The 19,722-nt window shown below is 52.0% G+C and overlaps 7 protein-coding genes across 7 annotated transcripts; 1 reads left to right on the top strand and 6 right to left on the bottom strand.

Annotated features, from left to right (window-relative positions):
* Nucleotides 1-4,967: 4,967 nt before the first annotated feature.
* On the bottom strand, nt 4,968-5,283 carry IUM83_02806 (uncharacterized protein; the record flags this gene model as incomplete). Its single annotated transcript, XM_067926756.1, has 2 exons — nt 4,968-5,014; nt 5,118-5,283. The coding sequence occupies 2 exons, from the start codon at nt 5,281-5,283 to the stop codon at nt 4,968-4,970; spliced, it is 213 nt and encodes a 70-aa protein (XP_067784019.1).
* A 1,272-nt stretch (nt 5,284-6,555) lies between these two features.
* Nucleotides 6,556-7,977, bottom strand: IUM83_02805 (Shikimate O-hydroxycinnamoyltransferase; the record flags this gene model as incomplete). The annotated part of the gene is made up of 1 exon (XM_067926755.1): nt 6,556-7,977. One exon carries the CDS (start codon nt 7,975-7,977, stop codon nt 6,556-6,558), a length of 1,422 nt encoding a protein of 473 aa, XP_067784230.1.
* Nucleotides 7,978-8,395: 418 nt separating this feature from the next.
* Nucleotides 8,396-9,841, bottom strand: IUM83_02804 (Agmatine coumaroyltransferase-2; the record flags this gene model as incomplete). The annotated part of the gene is made up of 1 exon (XM_067926754.1): nt 8,396-9,841. One exon carries the CDS (start codon nt 9,839-9,841, stop codon nt 8,396-8,398), a length of 1,446 nt encoding a protein of 481 aa, XP_067784229.1.
* A 305-nt stretch (nt 9,842-10,146) lies between these two features.
* On the bottom strand, nt 10,147-11,587 carry IUM83_02803 (Shikimate O-hydroxycinnamoyltransferase; the record flags this gene model as incomplete). The annotated part of the gene is made up of 2 exons (XM_067926753.1): nt 10,147-10,913; nt 10,999-11,587. The coding sequence occupies 2 exons, from the start codon at nt 11,585-11,587 to the stop codon at nt 10,147-10,149; spliced, it is 1,356 nt and encodes a 451-aa protein (XP_067784014.1).
* Nucleotides 11,588-12,044: 457 nt separating this feature from the next.
* Nucleotides 12,045-13,397, bottom strand: IUM83_02802 (Shikimate O-hydroxycinnamoyltransferase; the record flags this gene model as incomplete). Its single annotated transcript, XM_067926752.1, has 1 exon — nt 12,045-13,397. One exon carries the CDS (start codon nt 13,395-13,397, stop codon nt 12,045-12,047), a length of 1,353 nt encoding a protein of 450 aa, XP_067784443.1.
* A 2,450-nt stretch (nt 13,398-15,847) lies between these two features.
* Nucleotides 15,848-16,471, bottom strand: IUM83_02801 (elicitin; the record flags this gene model as incomplete). The annotated part of the gene is made up of 1 exon (XM_067926751.1): nt 15,848-16,471. The coding sequence occupies one exon, from the start codon at nt 16,469-16,471 to the stop codon at nt 15,848-15,850; it is 624 nt and encodes a 207-aa protein (XP_067784228.1).
* Nucleotides 16,472-16,833: 362 nt separating this feature from the next.
* Nucleotides 16,834-17,406, top strand: IUM83_02800 (TIMELESS-interacting protein; the record flags this gene model as incomplete). Its single annotated transcript, XM_067926750.1, has 2 exons — nt 16,834-17,040; nt 17,107-17,406. 2 exons carry the CDS (start codon nt 16,834-16,836, stop codon nt 17,404-17,406), a joined length of 507 nt encoding a protein of 168 aa, XP_067784227.1.
* Between the last annotated feature and the right edge of the window lie 2,316 nt (nt 17,407-19,722).

The following is a 19,722-nucleotide window of genomic DNA, read 5'->3' as shown; positions in this document are numbered from 1 at the left end:
CCCTCAATGTCTGTCTGCGGTTTGAAGCTTGGTGGTGATTGCTGGCTGCGAGAAGAAGGATTTCGATATGCGCCATCGAGTCAGTGTGGGGCAAGATTTGGTCTGCGCAATTCGGTTTTCAGGATGCAAAGATCTGGTACGACCAGCTTCGCTGCTCCTTTTCTTGCACAACATTTGATACGCCCATTTTGGGTTTTCAGGAGTCGTCCAGTATTGTAAACTAGAAACAAGTTGTTTCAAACAACATATCCCAGGTAACAGCTCCTAATTCGTAGTATACAATTTCCCAATCAAGTTGCCAAGTTTCCCAGCCAGGCTGCAAGATGGCCCGTCCGTGGCATACCTAATTCAGGCCCTGGTCCAAGTGAAGAACGTGTTCCAAGCTGGGCAATTTCAAGCCTTTCAATTGGCTAACAGTTTTGGTACACTGTACCCATTTTGGCCAGGAACACAACTTCCTGGAACGCCAACACGATGTGTGCCAGCCATTGAACTTTTGTGCTAGCAATATGGATAGTGAAACTGCTGCAGTACAGTATATGCAATTGTTATTGCGTGTGCCGCTGCTGCTACCATCTCGGTTGCGGACCAGCGCAGCCTTCGTGGGATTTAACGCACACCTCAACATTTAGCTCGACGACCTTCGAGCAAGCTTTGCATGCCAAACATACACACTGGTACAAGAGCTGTGGTGTGACAAGGCTTCATTTCTGTTCATCTACAGAGCAATCTACAGTGTAACCACTCGCCATCGCGCCCCAAACGCGAAGCACAAGCTAATCAAGGGCGTCGCCTTGGCGATGATGTACTTAGCTCAGGGCGGCACGATGGACGGTTGCCGTGGTGGTTGGTGGTGCACACTTGGACCAGCCACAGCACATGTGCCAGTCGTGACCAAGAATCTCAACTATTCACCTAACCCTCGTTTCATTGGCACACGTTCTTCACTTGGGCCTCAAGGCTGTGGGGTGACACACAAATTTCAATTCTAGGCTACAGATACATGTAACGGCGACTTGCAAGACCACAGGGCGGTCATGCATCTGGTGAGTTGGTGGGATGACGATCGTGCGATTTTTGCAAGTCTGGGAAAGCGCCGTTTTCTTGCAAATCGCCACTATCTGTAGCCTAGAATTAAAATTTGTGTGGCGCCACACAGCCTTGGATTAGGTATCCCACTGGCTGGGAAACTTGGCAACTTGATTGGGAAATGGCTTAGAAGCCGAGATATCGGGTAAAACGTGCCCCGAAAATGAGGATCCTAATGATTTGGCGGGTACTGTAGAAGTACGATACATAATTTCTCAATCAAGTTGACAAGCTTCCCAGGGTTGCAACATAGCCCGAAAGCTAATTTAAGTATGTGTGGCAACACAATTTTTAATTCTAGGCTTCAGAAAGTGGCGATTTGCAAGAAAACGGCGCTTTTCCGCAAACATCGCCCGATCGTCATCCCTCCAATTTTCAAAACTCACCAGATGGTAGTATTGCATACACTAGGTGAGTGTTCTGACGCATCTGTATCACCTCAACTACGAACACTGCACCAAGTCCACGCTGTCTGCTGCGTCCACCTACCTACTCTCACCTTCGCCTGAGCTGTCCTTGCCGAGTTACAGTCGGCCGACCGGGAAGCACCAACATTATCGCGCGTAGGTACCACCACTACAGAACTTAGCCACGCTGCTAGTGCGCAGCTAACCCACCTAGTGTAACCTTCGTCCGAGCCGTCCTTGCCAAGCTATGTACAGCCAGCCGAATCCCGGGCAACCATCTGCACCAACGTAATCACCACACTACAAACACGAATGTTTGTGTCCTCGGATTTACTGTCACAGCAGTAGAACTGTGTGGATTTCGTATTTCGTCGCAATACATGTACCGCATCGCCCCTGTCCTAAGCGAACTGCAATGTATGGAATTTACGGTACATCTGTTGCCAAGTCTCAGAATTAAATGATAAAAAGTAAAAGTTATAGTAATTCTTGGTATTTTGGACCAATCAAAAGTATGGACGCGGTGGAAATTGAAACCGCGTCCATCCGCATAAAATTGCGGTGCTCTTTCCCAATTGAGCTACGTGTCCAAGCTCGCTTGGTTACCTTCGCAATTAAGTCTCATCAAAGTAATGTGTTGTATTGTGCATCTAGAAAAACTCATCGTCGGAGCTGCTGAAATAATCATCATCACTACAAACCTGTTTTCCTGCTGCAATTTGGGTAGAAGAGTGCAATAGCTTCGTGCCAGCAGCCAGGAATTCGAGAAGGCGGCGCTTGTGCGTATAGTCGACTGCAATGCGGGTGTAGCGCTTTGGCTTTTGCCGGTTCCTGTGCTGAGTGGTCTACCCATAGCACTTTGAACACTGAGACCGAATGGCTGGTGGCAGCCTATAATTAGCTGGTCAACATGGAATTTTAACTACAGACATGCGGTGTCAACGCATTGTTTTCATTGGCTAAAATAAAAATTCGCTTAGGACAAAACTTCGCTTAGGACAGGGGCGATGCGGTACACTGGGACTAGTCCCGCACATACAGTATGCTCTGCTATTGTACACCCACCGATCCCCGGGGGCCAGTGGTCAAACCCTGACACGGAGACCGCGAGGTACCGGGATCGATCCCCGCCGAGTGCGGGACTTTCCACGGAGGCCGGAGATAGGCAATATCTTGGACGAGCAGCCACACCGTGGAGTGGTCCGCCCTGCCAACCCGCACCCCAGTGTAGGATAGTTGGGTGGGCTGGAGGCCCCAAGTGCCGAAAAATGCCCCATAGTGTAATGAGGGGTATCAGAACCCGGTCCCGAAATGGGTCGGATAGCCACAGGCATCCCCACCAGAGCAAGCCTCAAGCCTGGTGTGTGGGTTCTGGTGGCTTAAATCTCTCTCTGCTATTGTACACCCGCACGGGCAGCAAGAAACTCCAGAACGACAATAGACCCAAAGAGAACGTTATATCTCTAGCAAGTGCACTCCAGTGCTTTCCCTGCACGCATCAGCTTCAACTCCTGAGGTGTATTAATGGATAAAAAAGATGATATCGATATAATTCGAGACATTTCATCAAATCCACCATGGACGCTACACTAACTCTACATTTAACATGCATGTAAAATGTACTATACTTACTGAACAGTGCATATGCTCATCTCATTTGCTGGAAACATACGGTACCTGCAATTGTCCCAGCCGCCAATCACAACAACGCGGCATAATATACATATTATGTACCAGCTAGTACGACAGCCCGATGAGAACATGTGTCAGCTGGTCTTCGTATCTATTATAGCGCAAACTCAGCTATGTCTATCCATAACATTCTTCATTAAAAATCAGTACATTAGCGTCTATGCGCAACCTGTGCAGATATTGTAACCTCGCAGTTTTTTTTTTTCCACATTTGCAGATTCAGTGGGGAAACCTGTACACTAACTTATTAAATGTGCTGTATTGTTGCTAATAGTTTTTTTTAGGTGCTACTGTGTTTTTTTAAGCACTATATAAGCAACCACAGCTGCACCTTAAAACCCTAACAGGTATAGTCGTTGGGACGCGTCAAGAAAAATGATCCCCATACACAGCAGTTCTCCAGCTTTCAGGAGAATAAAGGGTATCGCTGCCAGAGACACGTGTTTAATCGTTACCAGCAGAGACTCTTCCACGATTAAGAGGCCCAAACCATGTGGATATCCTAGGATACGCTCAGCGTATTACGCTGGCGGCAGGAGCGCACAAATGGATGGGACAACTGCTTGCGATTTCTCGAGTATTGTACAGCACTTGAAAACGAACATCGCGAATCCCATTCCGCAATTTGCTCGGCAAACCACAGACTCTCCAAAACGCACTAACGAACGGCAATGCGTCTAGTCTACTTCCTCGCCGTTATCGTTGCCGCCACTCTTCACGCCAGCGGGGCCACGCTTGCCACCACCAAGGACTCCAACCACGGCGTGATCGCCAACGTGGCATCAGCAGACATCGTTCACGCACGCGATACCACTCAAGAGAGAGGCGGCCGAATGTTGCGCGACGCGACAGCGAAAAACACAGTCGAGGAAGAACGAGCTTTGATTGATATGCTGAAGTACATTAGGACGTCGATTGGAAAGCGTCTTCCTTGGACAAACTCCCACAAGATTTACAAGCGTTTTAAGGACGCGGAAAAGGCGAGCAAGCGATTGGCGCGACAGCAGTCGAACATGCGATATGCGATGGGCCAGTAAGCTGCTTAGAGAGCGAGTGCGAAGCATTCGTAGTTCGACACACATCCGCTGGTATTGTTACGACATCATGGCAGAGTGCAGATATACATGTATCAAGCGAATATCATTGTCCAGCTAATACGTAGCCTTCAAACTGAGAGAATCTGTTATTTTTCTTGTTTACCCAACGTACCTACTACAGTACTGGAGATCGTAGCACAGTACTACATGTAGACACCCGCGACCCAAGACAAGATGGAACTCATATGCGACAAGGGGACGCTACTGGTCGATGGATCACGAAGCCGAAGTTGTGTCCCACCAGAGATCATCCTCGTTTAACACCGAGTTCCGTCGTGACTAGCGAGGTGCCTCATTCAAGAGAGGGGGGGGGGGGGGTCAGAGAACCTCTATTTCTGTTTTTAACTATAGAGTCCTGAATTTTCTGTACGGGGAGCCTATTGCGTTGCCGGTAGCCATCATGGGCTAGAATCGCGATTGCAACGTTGACGTAAATGTTTCTTGATCCTTGAAGGCTGTCTTGGTACTCATGCTTGGAGCTTGAAGCCCAATTTTGTTAGTGGTGCTTGGACAGCAGAAGTCGGTCACCATTGTTTCGTTGCGGTCAATTCAATCTTTGTACTCCTCTTCCAAGTGTCCGGGGGTTAGTAAATACGTACCTTTAATATGGCTAGTGCGATTGCTGTGAGCTAACACACGCTGCGCGGGGACAGGGAGCAGAGGGCCCGGAGGCCGGAACCGATTACCCCGGTCGGAAATTACCCGGTCTAGAACGAGTCTTGCCTGGTCCTGCCGCATTCAAGAGAGAGAAGACCTTTCACTGTCAGAAAGCAGCTATTCACAGTATGGGGACATGCTAGGCCTGCAGGTGCGAAGTTTGCCCGCACAGAACCTTGAGCCTCTTCATAGCAGCACACTCGAGAAACACCAGTATATCCAGCCTCCCCTTCTCCTTTGGCAGCTTCGGCTATGACCACCATACCGTCCAAGAAGGGGACCTTCGCAATTCCAGCGTAGCACGGACGTGTCTCGTTGAACTCGGCGTCGTACAGCACCATATTCGCCCATTACGTGAACATCAGATCTGGCCCGAGAATATACTTGGTGCTCACTACAACGCGTGACAGGCGCCAATGAACTCGATGGAGTCCCATAAGAACTCACTATCCAGCTCCAATATCGATGCACGAACTCGACAAGCGAGTTTGATCAGAGTGGCGGGGTTGATATCAGCGCCATCACTTCCAGTTTCTGGTTGCAGTTCCTCCATGGTGTAGGCGGATAAGACACTGAAGACGCAGTTTCTAGGGTAGTTCATTGGTAAAGGTGGATCTAGACGCCGTCGAGCATTCGCACACGTTGTAATTCGAACGTCTTGGCCGCTCGTGAAATCAACACGACGAAGAGAGCCGTGATGATATCAATTGTACTGACGAATGGTGGATCTGCTGCAGATTGCTTCCCTCCAGTATTTGCGAGTGCTTTGAGCTTGGACATGATTTTCCGGGAGACGTGGAAGGCGTGCTAGTAGACTGGAGATCAAGATGGGATCTCCACTTGGCAGAGGCACAATCTTTCCTGCTGGGTGTGGTTGGTGAGATCCTCGCCCCGTTCCGGAGAGTAAGTTCCGGTCGTGGTTGATGACGAGTCTATCTTGTTTGGCCACACCGCTGTAGCGTTGCCCCCACGCTCTTATGAACGTGAATAAGCCTTCACCGTCCATCAGAGCGTGGTGCAGCGTGATTCCGATGGACGCTCCACCGTTTGCTAGAGGAGTGCATCGAATTGCGATCGTCTCTTTCTTCTCCAGTTTTGAAGGCATGAAACTCCACTCAAGAGATTGTACCACATCGTCCGAGGTCAATGAATTCGTCGGTTGTTGCTCGAAGCGCAGACCTCCTGGACCTTGTCGTCGTGCGTCCGCAGTCTGCAGCACAAATACACGCCCAGTGACTGCATCGGCTTGCACCTGTCCGATAAAAACCGAGTAGTCAGATCCTGAAATGAGGTCTTCAGTTCTGAATATTGAAGTCTCCAGACCGTCTGCAGGTGCCGTGAACACGTAGATCACTGCGAAATCGTAGGTGAGCAAGACAACGTCCATGGGTGACAATGGGACCAGTGCATCCACGTCTACTTCAGGCGGAGCGGAGGCATTTTCCGACGTCATGGTGAGCTGCCAGGAGACGGTTGTGCTAGAATCGACGGCAGCTCGATGAAATTAGTGTGGGCCAAACGACGAGTATGCGCGTGGTGAATGAGCTAAATTGAGAATCATGTTGAGCTACCAATCTTTGACGAGTTGTTTGCGTCTCCTACAGTGTCGAGCATCAAGTTTGTTCGTCGCGGAGGTACGTCACCTGAGCGAAAAAATCCTTGAGCTTCTCCATGGCAGTGGATTCGAGGAAGACCAGCACGTCCACTCCAGGGCTGCCCTTAGGCGCCTCGGTGATAATGACAAAACCATCGAAAGGCAGTGGGGGAACGGACACGAACCAAGGGTGGGTGCCTTCAAACTCCGCGTCGTACATGCCAGTGCGGACCCACGAAGTGTACATGATATCGGGCCCGAAGACGAAGTTGGTAGCAGGCTGAACAGCCAGCAAATTGCTCTGGCTGGTCATGAAGTTGATCGCGTCTCGGAGATAGTGGTCGTCGCTGCCACGAATGGAGCCGCGCACCCGTTGAGCCAGCCTCGCCAGCGTCGAGGGGGAAACGATGTCTCCTTCGTTGTCTTCACGCCGGAGTTCAGCGGCGTTGTACGATGATAGTGCGCTGAAAATGACGTTTCCTGCATAATTCGGGGGCAGCGGTGGGTTCAGGCGACAGCGGGCATTCACAGCTGTCGTGACTTTTACGTCTAGGCCGTGCCCACGCGCTTGAGATATGAGCGCAGTGAACAACGCCGTAATGGCGTCAATGGTGCTCACGTACGACGGATCTGACGGGCCAACCTCCGCTTCTTGACTTGCCACGTCTTTGATCTTCTTCATCAAGGCAGGAGTGAAGTGAAATCGATGCTGCGAAGTTGGCGGCGGCACTGGTGCAGACGGAGGTTCACTGGCATTAGTCGCAGGCTTCGTCTCGATGACTTGGAATTCTGGGTGAGTCTGCTCAGCTGGAGACCCGGAGCCTCCGAGCAAGTGCCGATCGTGGTTGATCACCAAGCGTTCCTCCTTGTTCACTCCACGGTAGTGCTGACCCCACAAAGTCACGAACGTGAACATGCCTTCTCCGTCCAGCATCGTGTGACTGCCGTCCACTCCGATGACGAGTCCTCCATCCCACAGAAGCGTTGCTTTCACGCCGAAAAGTTCCGTCGAGCCTCGCGGCGTCGGCATCAGTTGCCACGAAAGTGTCGCCATTGCCTCCTCCGTCGCCATTGAGCTCTCTTGGTTCGTCTCGAAGCGAATACCCGCAGCGCCCACTTGCCGTGCTTCAGCAGTCTGCTTCACGCTTACAGCGCCAGTCTCGGGGTCCATGTGCAGCTCCCCGATCAAAATGGGGTAGTCCTCGTCCACAAGAGTGACGAAAGAGCTCTTCAGCTTGGTGAGGTCGTATGCGGCTGAGCTCGAAGCTGGACACGGGAAAATGTACAGGAGCATGACTCCGAGCTTGTGCATCATGGCATCCAGCGGGGACAGCGGGAGCAAGCGCTCCTTGCTGCAGTCATCGTCTGCATCATCAATCAACGCGGCTGAGCTTCCGGTCGTCAATGGCAACGTGAGGTCTTCGGTCTGCGTAGGCGGCATGTTGGTGGTCTCCAGCTGTACACTTCGAGAGAGGAGTGCTCGATGATAAGTTCGGGATAGGGCCTCCTCGACCAGCCTCCCATTCTGCTGCGACTATCTGTCCGTAAACACAGCAAATCGCTATGCTTCACCACTGCATCGGTCATCACCTGCGAGAATGCTCGACCGCGATGAGTCAGGTTGTTGTTCCTGACATTGGGGGATACCCAGTGGGGATACGTTACGCGCTCCATGCGCTGACGTTGATTCAAGGGATGAAGTCGACTTGGCTTCTGCCACCAGCAGCAAGATCGACTTCTGGTGCACTATCAAAACAGAAAGCGGAATGGTTTGTGTATTTGCCGAAGTTCACCCAGCTTGCTGCCGGCTCTAACTTTCGTTGTGAGACCGTCACAATGAGCCGCCTTCACGTCTTTGGTCAGACTTGGTCTTGGAGGTACTCCACCTTAGCACACAGACTCATGAACTTCTTCATCGAGGCGGATTCCAAGCAAACAAGCACGTCCAGTCCTTCAGCGCCTCTGGCAGCTTCCGTGATCAGCACAAATCCGTCCATGCACTGAACGCGAGGGATCGACGCGTACCAAGGCCGCATCCCTCCAAACTCCGCATCGTACAGCCCCATCTTCGCCCAGCACGTGAACGCGACGTCCGGGCCGCAGAAGAAGTTGACGTTGTCGTTGATACTCGACAAACCGGTTTGGTTGGACAGGAACGCGATCGTATCGCGCATGAACTCGCTGTCACGCGCCAGAATCGATGAGCGGATTCGACGAGCGACACGAGACAGCGTTGAAAACGATATCACATCCTGATCATCGCTGTCGCTCAGGAGATCTTCCCTGCTGTATGACGAAATCGCATGGAAGACAGCGTTCCCGGCATAGTTTTCCGGCAGCGGTGGCTCGAGTCTCTTTCGCCCATTCACTGCTGTTGATACTCGAAACTCTTTCCCGTGGCCACGAGCTTCAGTGATGGGAATGGTGAACAAAGCGGTGATGGCGTCGAGCGTGCTGATGTACATAGGTTGCGCGCCGTTCATGTGGTTGGACCCGAACACCGATGCAAGCTTGCCTCCTCTCGTGTCATTCGAGTGAAAATCTTGATCAACGCGTGCGGCTGACTCTGCTGCGCACTTAAGCTTTGCCATGGTTACTGGCGATAGATGGAAGACATGCTGAGAAGTTTTTGGTGGAGTTGCAGCAGCTCTAGGCGCTAGCGATCCATCCTCTCGGCGGACAAGAGGCTCCGCGGGTACAATTTGAAATTCAGGATGCGGAAGACGAGAAGCTTCCCCGTTTCCTGAGAGCAGGTGGCGCTCGTGGTTGATGACCAGTCGGTCTTGGTTGCCGACGCCACTGTAGTGCTGCCCCCATGCCCTCATGAATGTCAGCGTGGCTTCTCCGTCGAACAAGACGTGACTGCAGTCCACACCAATGGCCATCCCTCCATCTGCGAGAATGGACCCCTTCACGGCGATGATCTCCCCACCTGTGCGAGTCCTTGGCATGAATTCCCACGACAGCGAGGCTATTGCGTCGTCTGTAGTTTGGGAGCTGGTCGAGTTTGTCTCAAAGCGGATTCCGCTCCCACCTCGTCGTCGGACCTCCGGGCTTTGCTTGACGCTGACCGCACCAGTCTTTTCATCGACGTCAAGGGCTCCAACGAGGACGGAGTAGTCTTCATCCACTACGGAGACGAACGAGCGCCGGAGCTTGTCGAGGTCGTAGACGGCTGCAGTTGATGAAGGTGGCGGATAAATGTAGAGAATCACCACACGGTATGTGTTCATGACGGCGTCCATCGGCGACATCGGGATGAATACATCGCCTTCGACATCGAGTGGAGTGACGACGTTGACCATTCTTGGAGAGAGGTCGATTCTTGGATTCTGGCTGGAGGTTCCCGCAATTGATCCCCGAGAGAGGGAATTGGATAGTGATCGCAGCAAACGCGTTGAAAACCGCTGCCGTAGAAGCTGCGAAGTGGTCTCATCAACTCATCAAGCCCGCCGAATCAATCTGGGTTGTCCACCAGGTCAGCAAAGTGAAGCATGCACAAGGCTGTACCACGTAACTATGTCCACAATTACGTCGTTGTGCGGACTTACACATCACTATGCCAATGTACTACAATAGTACTTACGTAGTACGAAGTACTATTCACGTATTATAGCTTTTTGCTACGTGAAATCACGTCATTATGGTTGGACGTCCAGTCCAACTTGGACCCAAGAACTCGATCCAGGCGCTCTCTACTCGTGAAGGTATGATACCCTAGTATAGAGCTCCTTGAGCTTCTCCAAGGCCGCACAATCAAGAAAGACACGGACATCAATCCCAGCATCGTCTTTAGTAGCTTCCGTGATGTGGACAAACCCATCGACTGCGAGCGGAGGAAGCCCGAATACCACGGGTGGGTACCAGCGAAGTCGGCATCGTGCATCCCCATGTGCAGCCACGACGTGAGAATGACGTCGTGGCCGAACAGAAAATTGGAGCCTGGCTGTATGGAAGACACGTTCTTCTGCTCCGCCAGGAAGTTCACAGCGTCCCGCAAATAGGCGTCGTCGTGCTTGGGGATTGAAGCTCGAATGCGTCGAGTCACTTTCGCGAGGGTATTGGGGGATACTCCCCCATCTTGGTTGCTCTCGGACAGCAGCTCGCCGTTCTCGTGAGCAGACATCGAGTAGAATGCAGCATTTCCGGAGTAGTTGTCGGGAAGCGGCGGTTGCAATCGACGTCTAGCGTTCACCATGGTGACAGCACGAACGTCTTGGTCGTGGCCTTGAGCTCGGGTCATCGAAACTGTAAACAACGCCGTTATAGCATCGTTTGTGCTTACATACGACGGCGGCTTCATTGTTTCGGCGTCAGTGGCGATTATCTCACTGGAGTGTCCATACGTCGTCACCTCCATGATCTTCCTCATCATGTCTGGGGTGAAGCGAAAGCGATGTCGGGCTGTCAGAGGGTTAGTCTCAGTATTATTTCCACCCGCAGAATCAGGTGCATCGCCGACGACTGAACTCTGCATGAGGCCACATTGATGGGGCACCAGTTCCGCTCAGCCAGTGGCGATCGTGGTTGACAACAACCCGATTCTCCTTGACGATACCGTTGTAGTGATGCCCCCACATTTTCATGAACGTGAACATTGCTTCACCATCGAACAGTGAGTGAGTAGCGCGAAGGCCAATAGCCAGACCCCCGTCTGACAGCAACGTGCCTTTCAGACGGATAAGCTCCGTCAGGTCTCTCTCAGAGGGGATAAACTCCCACGAGAGTGTCTCCATGGCTTGTTCCGTGGTCATCGAGCTCTCCGGGTTCGTCTCAAATCGGATTCCGGCGCCTCCTTGTTGTCGCGCTCCCGGGGTTTGTTTCACGCTGACAGTGCCAGAACTTGGATCGATATGCAACTCAACGATGAAAATGGGGTAGTCTTCGTCCACGAGAGTGACAAAGGAGCGTTGTAGTTGGTTGAGATCGTACGAAATCTCACTGGACTTGGGTGGTGGGAAGATATACAAACCAGGTAGCTCGAAAATGTGGATGGAGGCGTCTACAGTCGACAATGGAAGCAGAACGTAGTGCGCTTGAGTGGTTGCCATGGTTTCTTTTTATTCACGAGGGGAAATGGCTTGTGAGCGTAGTGATCGTAACTTCGGTAGACCCCGGATGTACTAAGTGAACTATTTGTTTCATTGCGGTCTAGCCACGTCCAGCATGGACCATGTGCCATTCATAAACGATCAAGGCAGATACACGTCTGGTGGTAGATTCAAACCGAGTGAATGGTAAGGCACCAGGTGTGTTCAAAATGGTTCCGACGGAACCTCATGGGCGAATCCTTGAAAGAATTGGGGGGTTCAAGATATAATAACTTCACATGAAGTAAGGCCACCAATGATTTTTAACAGCATCAGAGTGAATATACTTCCCGGGAACATCTTCTTGGGTTTATCCATATCTTCGGGAGTCTGTATCAAGCTATAGAGACTACCTGCGATTCAGTCACTACTGCATGGTCTCGAGCATGCTTGCCTCAATGCAACACGCTTGTTTAAGTTAGTCGTCGAGATACTTCAACTCTTGGAACATCACCTGCAGTTTCTCCATGGCTGTGCACTCTAGAAACACGCCCACGTCAACCCCATCACCTCCCCTTTGTGCTTCCGTGATCATGACGAAACCATCGTAGCACGGCAGTTTGGGGACACACGCATACCAAGGCCGCGTGCCGTCAAATTCTGCGTTGTACATGCGCTGGTGCACCCATGACGTGAACATGAGATCAGGGCCGAAAAAGAAGTTCGTGCCGACCTGCACTGCAGCCATGTTGCTCTGCTCACTCAAGAAGTTGATAGCATCCCGTAGATAAGCGTCGCTGCGTTCGAGGATCGAGGCCCGCACACGTCGAGCAAGTCTTCCAAGTGTTGCTGGCGAAACCACGTCTTCTTCGCCCTCGTCAGGCTGCAATTCACTGTTCGTGTAGGTTGACAAGGCGTTGAAAATGACGTTCCCGACGTAGTTGTCCGGAAACGGCGGCTCCAGTCTTCGCCGAGCGTTAACTCCCGTTGTGATCCTCACACTTTGTCCGTGGCCGCGCGCTCGCGAGATCATCACCGTGAACAGCGCTGTGATGGCATCCGCAGTGCTCACGTACGACAGCTCAGCCTCACCAGTCGACGATTCACCGCGCGTAGCCACTTCCTTGACCTTGTTCATCATCTGCGGGGTGAAGTGAAACAAATGGTGCGTTGTGGGCGGTGGTGTTGGGGCCCCGCCTTTGGCGTCAGCATCGACATCAGCTTCACGTCCAGCCTCAGCGTCAACCACTCGAAATTCCGGGTGCAGCATGGCCGACGGAGCTCCCGATCCGCGTAGCAGCTGCCTGTCATGACACACCACCAGCCGATCCTCCTTCCTCACCCCGCTGTAGTGCTGCCCCCACACCGTCATGAACGTGAACATGCCCTCGCCGTCTACCAGCGTGTGACTGGCGTCCACCCCGACCACCAGCCCCCCGTCGGACAGCAGCGTCCCCTTGACGCAGATGAGCTCCGACTTGCCTCGAGTCGTAGGCATCAGGTCCCACGACAGCTTCTGCATCGCCTGCTCCGTGGTCATGGGGTTCTCGTGGTTCGTCTCGAAACGGATGGCCGACGCCCCTTTCTGTCGCGACTCCGCTGATTGCTTCACGTTGCCAAGCCCCGTATTGGGGTCGACGTACAGCTCCCCGATGAAGATCGGGTAGTCCTCGTCCACAACGGAGACGAACGCGGACCGCAACTTATCGAGGTCGAAGGGACATTCTAAAGACGGTGGGAACATGTAGAGGATCACGAAGCCGAAGCTGTGCATCACTGCGTCCATGGGCGACAGCGGCAGTAAAACGTCGGAGGTTGAGGGCGTAGTCATTGTTTTGGTGGGAAATTGTGTGTCCCAAGGGGCGAATTGGGAAGTGAATCTACACAGTAAAGTTGTGACGGTCTCCGATAAGTGTGCCACCGCTGGAAACGTTGCGCTCCTGTTCCTTGTGGCCGCATATATCATCGACACAAGTAGGGCAAGAGTTGTGTGGAACAAGGTGCGATATTGAGCTCGTTTCCTTTTGCTTCCTATTAGGCTGCTCTGTGCACGTCTGCAGTACTGCTAACTGGTAGTAATGTTTGATACAAGAATTCATTTGTATCGTAGTCGCCATGTCGCTGCCGCACGAACCAGGCGAGGAAACTGGAGCTCATGGCGTCGGTCACCACTTGCACCGTCATCTGGCACGTCGTCCATGAATGCGAACTGTGCTGTGTAGCTGTACCCGTCGGCCACATACTTTTTGATACTGCACCGAGAAGGAACCACGAGTGGAGTACCAGTAGCAACATCCAGCACCCCAGCGCTTGCTTGGCTGCTCGCTCGCTCTTCAGCGTCAGTGCTATTATCCCATTTGCACCACAGTAAGACAGCAACGCAGACCACGTCACCGCTTTTGCACCGGAGATGTCCCCCCACTGGCCAAACAGCGGGGTGTGTCCACGCTGAACAACCGCCAAGCACAGCGCTACGAGAATGAAATGCACTGATAAAACAGCGAACAGCCCGTACGCGAACCTGGTGACCACCAGCTTTTCCCACGACGACATCGCCCAAAATTGCTCCTCGATCATCAGATGATTCCTGTGTCCTGTTAAAGTGAAAATGGCAAGAAAGTAGTGGACTGAATTGACTTCGCAGGGACAGATTGAAACTCTGGGACGCGGCAACAGGCTATGTCCATACCACATTTGGCACATCAAATGCAAGCCCCCACAGTTCACTGCTGAACGCTCGTTGTTGCAAGCAACAATTCATCGACGCGAGCATTAAATCTTCTCGGGGGTCCGTCCTTGGTATCACAGAGTTAAGGCTCTCGATTTTTCACGTCCTGTTTCACTTCAACGATGCTCAGACATGCCGCAGAGACGCCAAGTTCAACGGCACACGTCCACGCTACGCTGGATTTGTCAAGGGTACGTTGCTGAAGCTGCCATAAGGGTTGGTGGCGCGTCTCGAGCTTGCAATGGTTGGAAACTCTCGAAGGCAAGTCGCGCACCTCCACTAGGGTGCTCCTTGAACTGGTACTTGAAGAAGTTAGCGCGTTATAGGTACACCTTCGAACAGCGAAAGAATCCCTTCCAGGAAAGAACCAGCAGCTAGGCCACAACGCAATTCCCGCGCCCCCGCCGGCATCTAGAGCTTAGTGCAGAATGTGGATGATCCCGTGGTTGGTCGTTGTTGTTGCTATTGGATCCGTTCTCCCCGGTAGCGACACCTGCTCCGTGTTCCAGATCCACACGACAATCCAAGCAATTGATGGTGTGCTGTCGAGCAGTGGCTGCGCAGACTACGCGAACAATGGCTCGTCACTAAGAGTGCCTTGTGCTGCAGCAAGCTGCGTTGGACTTGTGGACGATTTGGTGTCGAAGCTGCCAAACTGCACGCTGGCTGCCAGTGCCAACGGCGGCACCAGTAGAAAGGAGAAGGTGGAGTTGCAAAACGCACTGGGCGAATGCAGTGCCGACTCGAGCTCCTCGATAAGCGTGAAGGCTGTAGCCACGTCGGTAAATGGGGCTACGACATCGGCCACTTCTGGGTCAGCAAGTGAATGTACGAGTGCGGAAGCGAATACTACCGCTCAACTGTATTTGAATGCAGCGGAGTCGTCGGCTTGCGGTCAGTACTCTTCGATGGACGAATCGAGCTCGGTGGTTATGCTCCGCCACCGAGTGTGTGTCGGTCATGGAGACGCTGGTGGGCCAGCTTCCGGACTGCTACTCAGACGGAGTGAATCTGAAAGTGGACGTGATGGAGTCGCTCGCTTCACGCGCGGGGGTTGATTCATCGTCTTCGATTTCATTCAGATCTGCGAATGAGTGTTCGAACGCCGAAGTCTCTAGCTTGACGCGCCTGACCAATTCAATTGTGACCAGCGCAGCGTGCAGATGATCACGTCGATGGAATGGCACATCTCTGTGCCGTGCAGTGCGACTGCATGCCTCAGCATTCTGGCAGATGTAGTCAGCCAGATGCCAGACTGCGACTTTCAAGGCGTGAATTACAAGGGTGAATTGGCCCTACAGCAAAATTCGTGCTTGGATGGCAGCGGTAGCACCGGCGGGGATAGCTGGAGAAACTGTTTAAGAACTGAAGAGCCAGGGACCTCACCAAGAACGAGTGCGTCTCACTCGTCGAAGCACTACGTGGCCAGTTTGTTGTTGTTGTTGTTTGCAGTTGTTGTAGCAGCTACAGAATAATGAACAAACTCGAGGCTCGAACATGGAAAGATGGTTTCGTTACGCAGTTATCGACATGGACTCTCCACATCTGTGGAATTAAAATGTAGCAGTAAAAATGAACGCCGTCACACCAAGCACAGCACTGGAGATCGCCATTCCGATTGCCGGTGCTGCCGAAGACCCCTTTGCTGTGGCAGGAGGGACCGTGTTGGCGGTGACCTTGTCGCTTGAGGTTGAGCTAGCCGTCGTGCCGGTCGAGGGCGACGTTGTCCTCAGTAGCGAAGTGGAGGACGAGGACGCTGTCGTGAGCGCAGAACTCGATGGTGAATTTGTTGCAAGTGTTGACGACGAGTCCGTAGCTAACGCCGAACTGCTCGACGTGTCCGTGAAGACCCCGGACATGTCGGTCTTCCCGTTGGTGCAGTAGTCGACAGCCGACTGCAGCCCTTGTCTCAGATTGACGCCGCCGGTGGAGCAGTCCGGGAACTTGCTGAGCATCTCGGACATGAACTTCAGACAGTCCGAGTTGGAGCAGTAGTCCGAGGTCGTGACGTCCGTGGTCGACGTGACGTCCGGGCACGCGGCAATGCCCTTCGACGAGGCCGAGGTGTAGATGTCGCCGATGGTGGTCAGCTGAGCCGTTGTGCACTCGTCCGCGCCGACAAGCAGTGTGTCCATGGTTGCAGCAGCCACGAACACAAACAGAGTAGAAATCTTCATGGCGACGATGGATTGAAGGAGGTTTGACTTGTGGAATCCAATTGGAAAGTGGCGATCAAAGCAGGAAGGGTGGAGGCAACGAGTCTCGTTCGTTACGAGATAGGCACGCCTCCGTGAACCTGGGTTGACGCTCGACATCCACGCGAACAGTGAAATGGCAACGGCAACAACTGAACCTGTAATCAAGCAAGCTAGACACGTCTCTGAACTCTATCTTCGGTGGTAATGGGTACACTCATCACTTCAACCAGGAATTAAAGGTGGCTACATTTTTATGGCAACACACCAATTCTACGTGCGCCACACGAACCCTGTCAAATTCGTTATTTTGGCGCCGAAAAGCTGCCATTACAACTTGGACCATGACGTCTCGTGGGTGGGAACGCGACGGCGAAGACTTGGCTCCGCGGGACAACAACACTGCGACCGCCGCGGAGATAAACGGCGCTGCAGGTAGCCTAGACGCAGGCGGCGACGTGGGTACAGCGGCGGCCGCCAGTGTACCCACGAAGCGACGGCGCAACCTGCTGCGCGAGTCGCACCTAGTGTCGGCCGAGGGGCTCAAGAAGGTATGATGGCTACACGACTAAGTACGAGTATCATGGCTACAGGAGCATGACCCTCATTGTCCCCAGGTGTACCGCACCTTCCCGTACCAGGTGAGCGCCGACGTGTCGGGCCGCGAGGCGCAGGCGCTGGCGTCGCTGGTCAAGATGTACAAGCAATGGGCCTTCGACCTGTACCCGGGCCTGAACCTGGAGGACTTCGTGGAGCGCGCGGAGACGCTGGGCAAGAGCCACCAGGTGCAGGGGCTCATGGCCGACCTGCGCGACAAGGAGAAGCTCAAGAACCTGAGGAAGCGGCCGCGAGAAGACGAGGAGGAGGAGGAGAAGGACAAGAGCAGCGACAGCGACGGCGAAGAGGCCATGCTCTAAACCGATCAAAGCAGTATTTCTGTTGACCAATACAGTACATCGGCATATTATAGGTCGCCAGTTCAACTCCATTCAGCATGTTACGGAGCTTCGCAAGCAAGTGTCGTGCAAATGCGGCAGGTATTATGATAGTAATATACAGTAGATGCCTTGGTGGGTGTTCGAGGTACCCCATTACCTTATCTTAGATCTCATGGAGTCGACACGATTGCAGAAAAACACCTCACGCCAAGGTGAACTTGTTAAAATGACTGAATGCCACTATAATGCATGTAGCTGGTAGTACGTGCAAAGATGGCGACGGGGTTTTGTTTCCTCCAAAACTCGCATACGTGTACACAAAGACCGCATATCGTAGATAGCTATGCGTTGCACGTGAGTCCTTCTCCGTAAAATTTTGCGGCGGTCGTACGATAATGTACTTGCAAGTGGCGATCTGCAATTGATTTGTATGTGTACGATGTATTAATACATGTAGAGGCCATAAAGTACCCAACGAACGTATGATGAATCATCATTGATGATCCCAGGACGTGGATGTAGATAGGAAGTGTCAGGAAATTTCTCCTGATCTTTTTGCGGTCGCAGCCGTGCCCGTATGAACTAACATCGTAAATTCGGCGAGAAGCGTACTATCGCTGTGATAATCGTGTTCACTGCACGCGAACGAGAAGTGTCGCGCTCATCCGTTGTAAAAAATATCTTATTTTAATTCAAGATCTACTCATTATTAACGGTAATGCAAGGGCTATACAGAGCTTTTCGCCCAAAACAAAAACAAATGTATTCGAGAATTGCCGCGGTTAACGGTTCAAACCATGTGGAGCATCCCAGGATACGCTAGTTTACTTTCCTACAACCGCTGAACAAACCTCGTCGCCACCACGAACCTCATTCTACAATTCGATCAACAGACCTCAGCCAGAATATCTCCCCGGAAACTCGATGTCGTCACCTCACCAACCAACCGACAGCAATGCGCTTCACCTACGTCCTCGCCGTCGTCGTTGTCGCTACTCTCCATGCTACTGGCACCGCGCTCTCCACCACTAAGGACTCCAACCACGCCGCGATCTCCAACGTGGTGCCGTTTCGTTCTCTCGAAGCTACCGAGGAGAGCAGCGGTCGAATGTTGCGCAAAGTGAAGAAAGATGCCGCTGATGACAAGATCGATGAAGAACGGGGCTACGAAGCCATTGGTAAGTGGCTTAAACAACAAAGGGCGTACCTGAAGGTGAGCGTGAAAAACGTATACCCGGAACACACGAGTACAAGATTTACCGCGAGTACTTGCGGGGAAAAAGAAACGCGAAGTTGCAGGAGAGGCGCAACTCCAATATCCGCCATGGATTGGAGGGCTAGAAATCTACAAAAAGCGAGTCCGCTTTCGATTGATAGTTTGGCAACAATCCTCGTGAAGGCATGTGCTATTGTGGGCTAAACATTAGTCTGGCAGGGATGGAACAATACATATTGAAAATTGTATTGGCGCTGCCGGGCGCTTGACAATCAACTTTGCAATCTTCGCAATCTATTGAACAACCCCAACATACAATACACATCATCACTTCTATGCTGAACTATCAACATATCAAACAGGGTACACTTGGAGATGCTGCGATTGGTGTTCATGTTGTCACCCACAAGACAGTCCAGGTCTACAGCGTCGAGACCAAACTCGTCGAGGATGGTGTCCAAGCACACAATGTGCTCGTCCGCTGTCTGGCTTTTGCGCTTCTGATACTGGGTGAAGCTCAGAAAACGAACTCCATCTACGATTGCAAGTCTGCAACGACCTATTCCGTGTATTTTACTGTATGTTGATTTTGAAATGAATATTGCAATCAATCGTTCACAATGTATTAATGATTGCAATAATTGTTTTTCCTTTGTAACACAATATACCTTACTCTTTAAAAAATAATTGTTTTTCCAGCACAGGCACTTGCAGTTACAATTATGTACCGAATTTGAGAATTCCTATATGTAATTGGCCTTTTGCAACCAAGGTAGTATTTCCGCTGAGCGAGCGATCCTATTGGTGGAGCTCTAGGCTGTGGTATCGCCCCCAAAGATGGCGGAACCCCTGCTAACTTTGAGGTATCGTTTGCAATATCTGTTGCTCTAGGCGTTTGTATTGCGCATGGATATGCTACCAGCTCCATACAAAAAAGACGTGATCATTTTTCCCCTTGTTGCAAAACTGGCTTTGCGGTGTGGAGTGCAAGACGGAGAAAAATGAGACCGAAGTGCTACAGAGCGATTTTGACGGAGTTCATGAGCTTTAACGATGGTCGTGCCTACACTGCGGAGACC

Source organism: Phytophthora cinnamomi (assembly GCF_018691715.1).
Source record: "Phytophthora cinnamomi strain GKB4 chromosome Unknown Contig92, whole genome shotgun sequence".
In the NCBI taxonomy this organism is placed as follows: domain Eukaryota; phylum Oomycota; class Peronosporomycetes; order Peronosporales; family Peronosporaceae; genus Phytophthora; species Phytophthora cinnamomi.
This window is presented reverse-complemented; position numbering and strand designations above follow the sequence as displayed.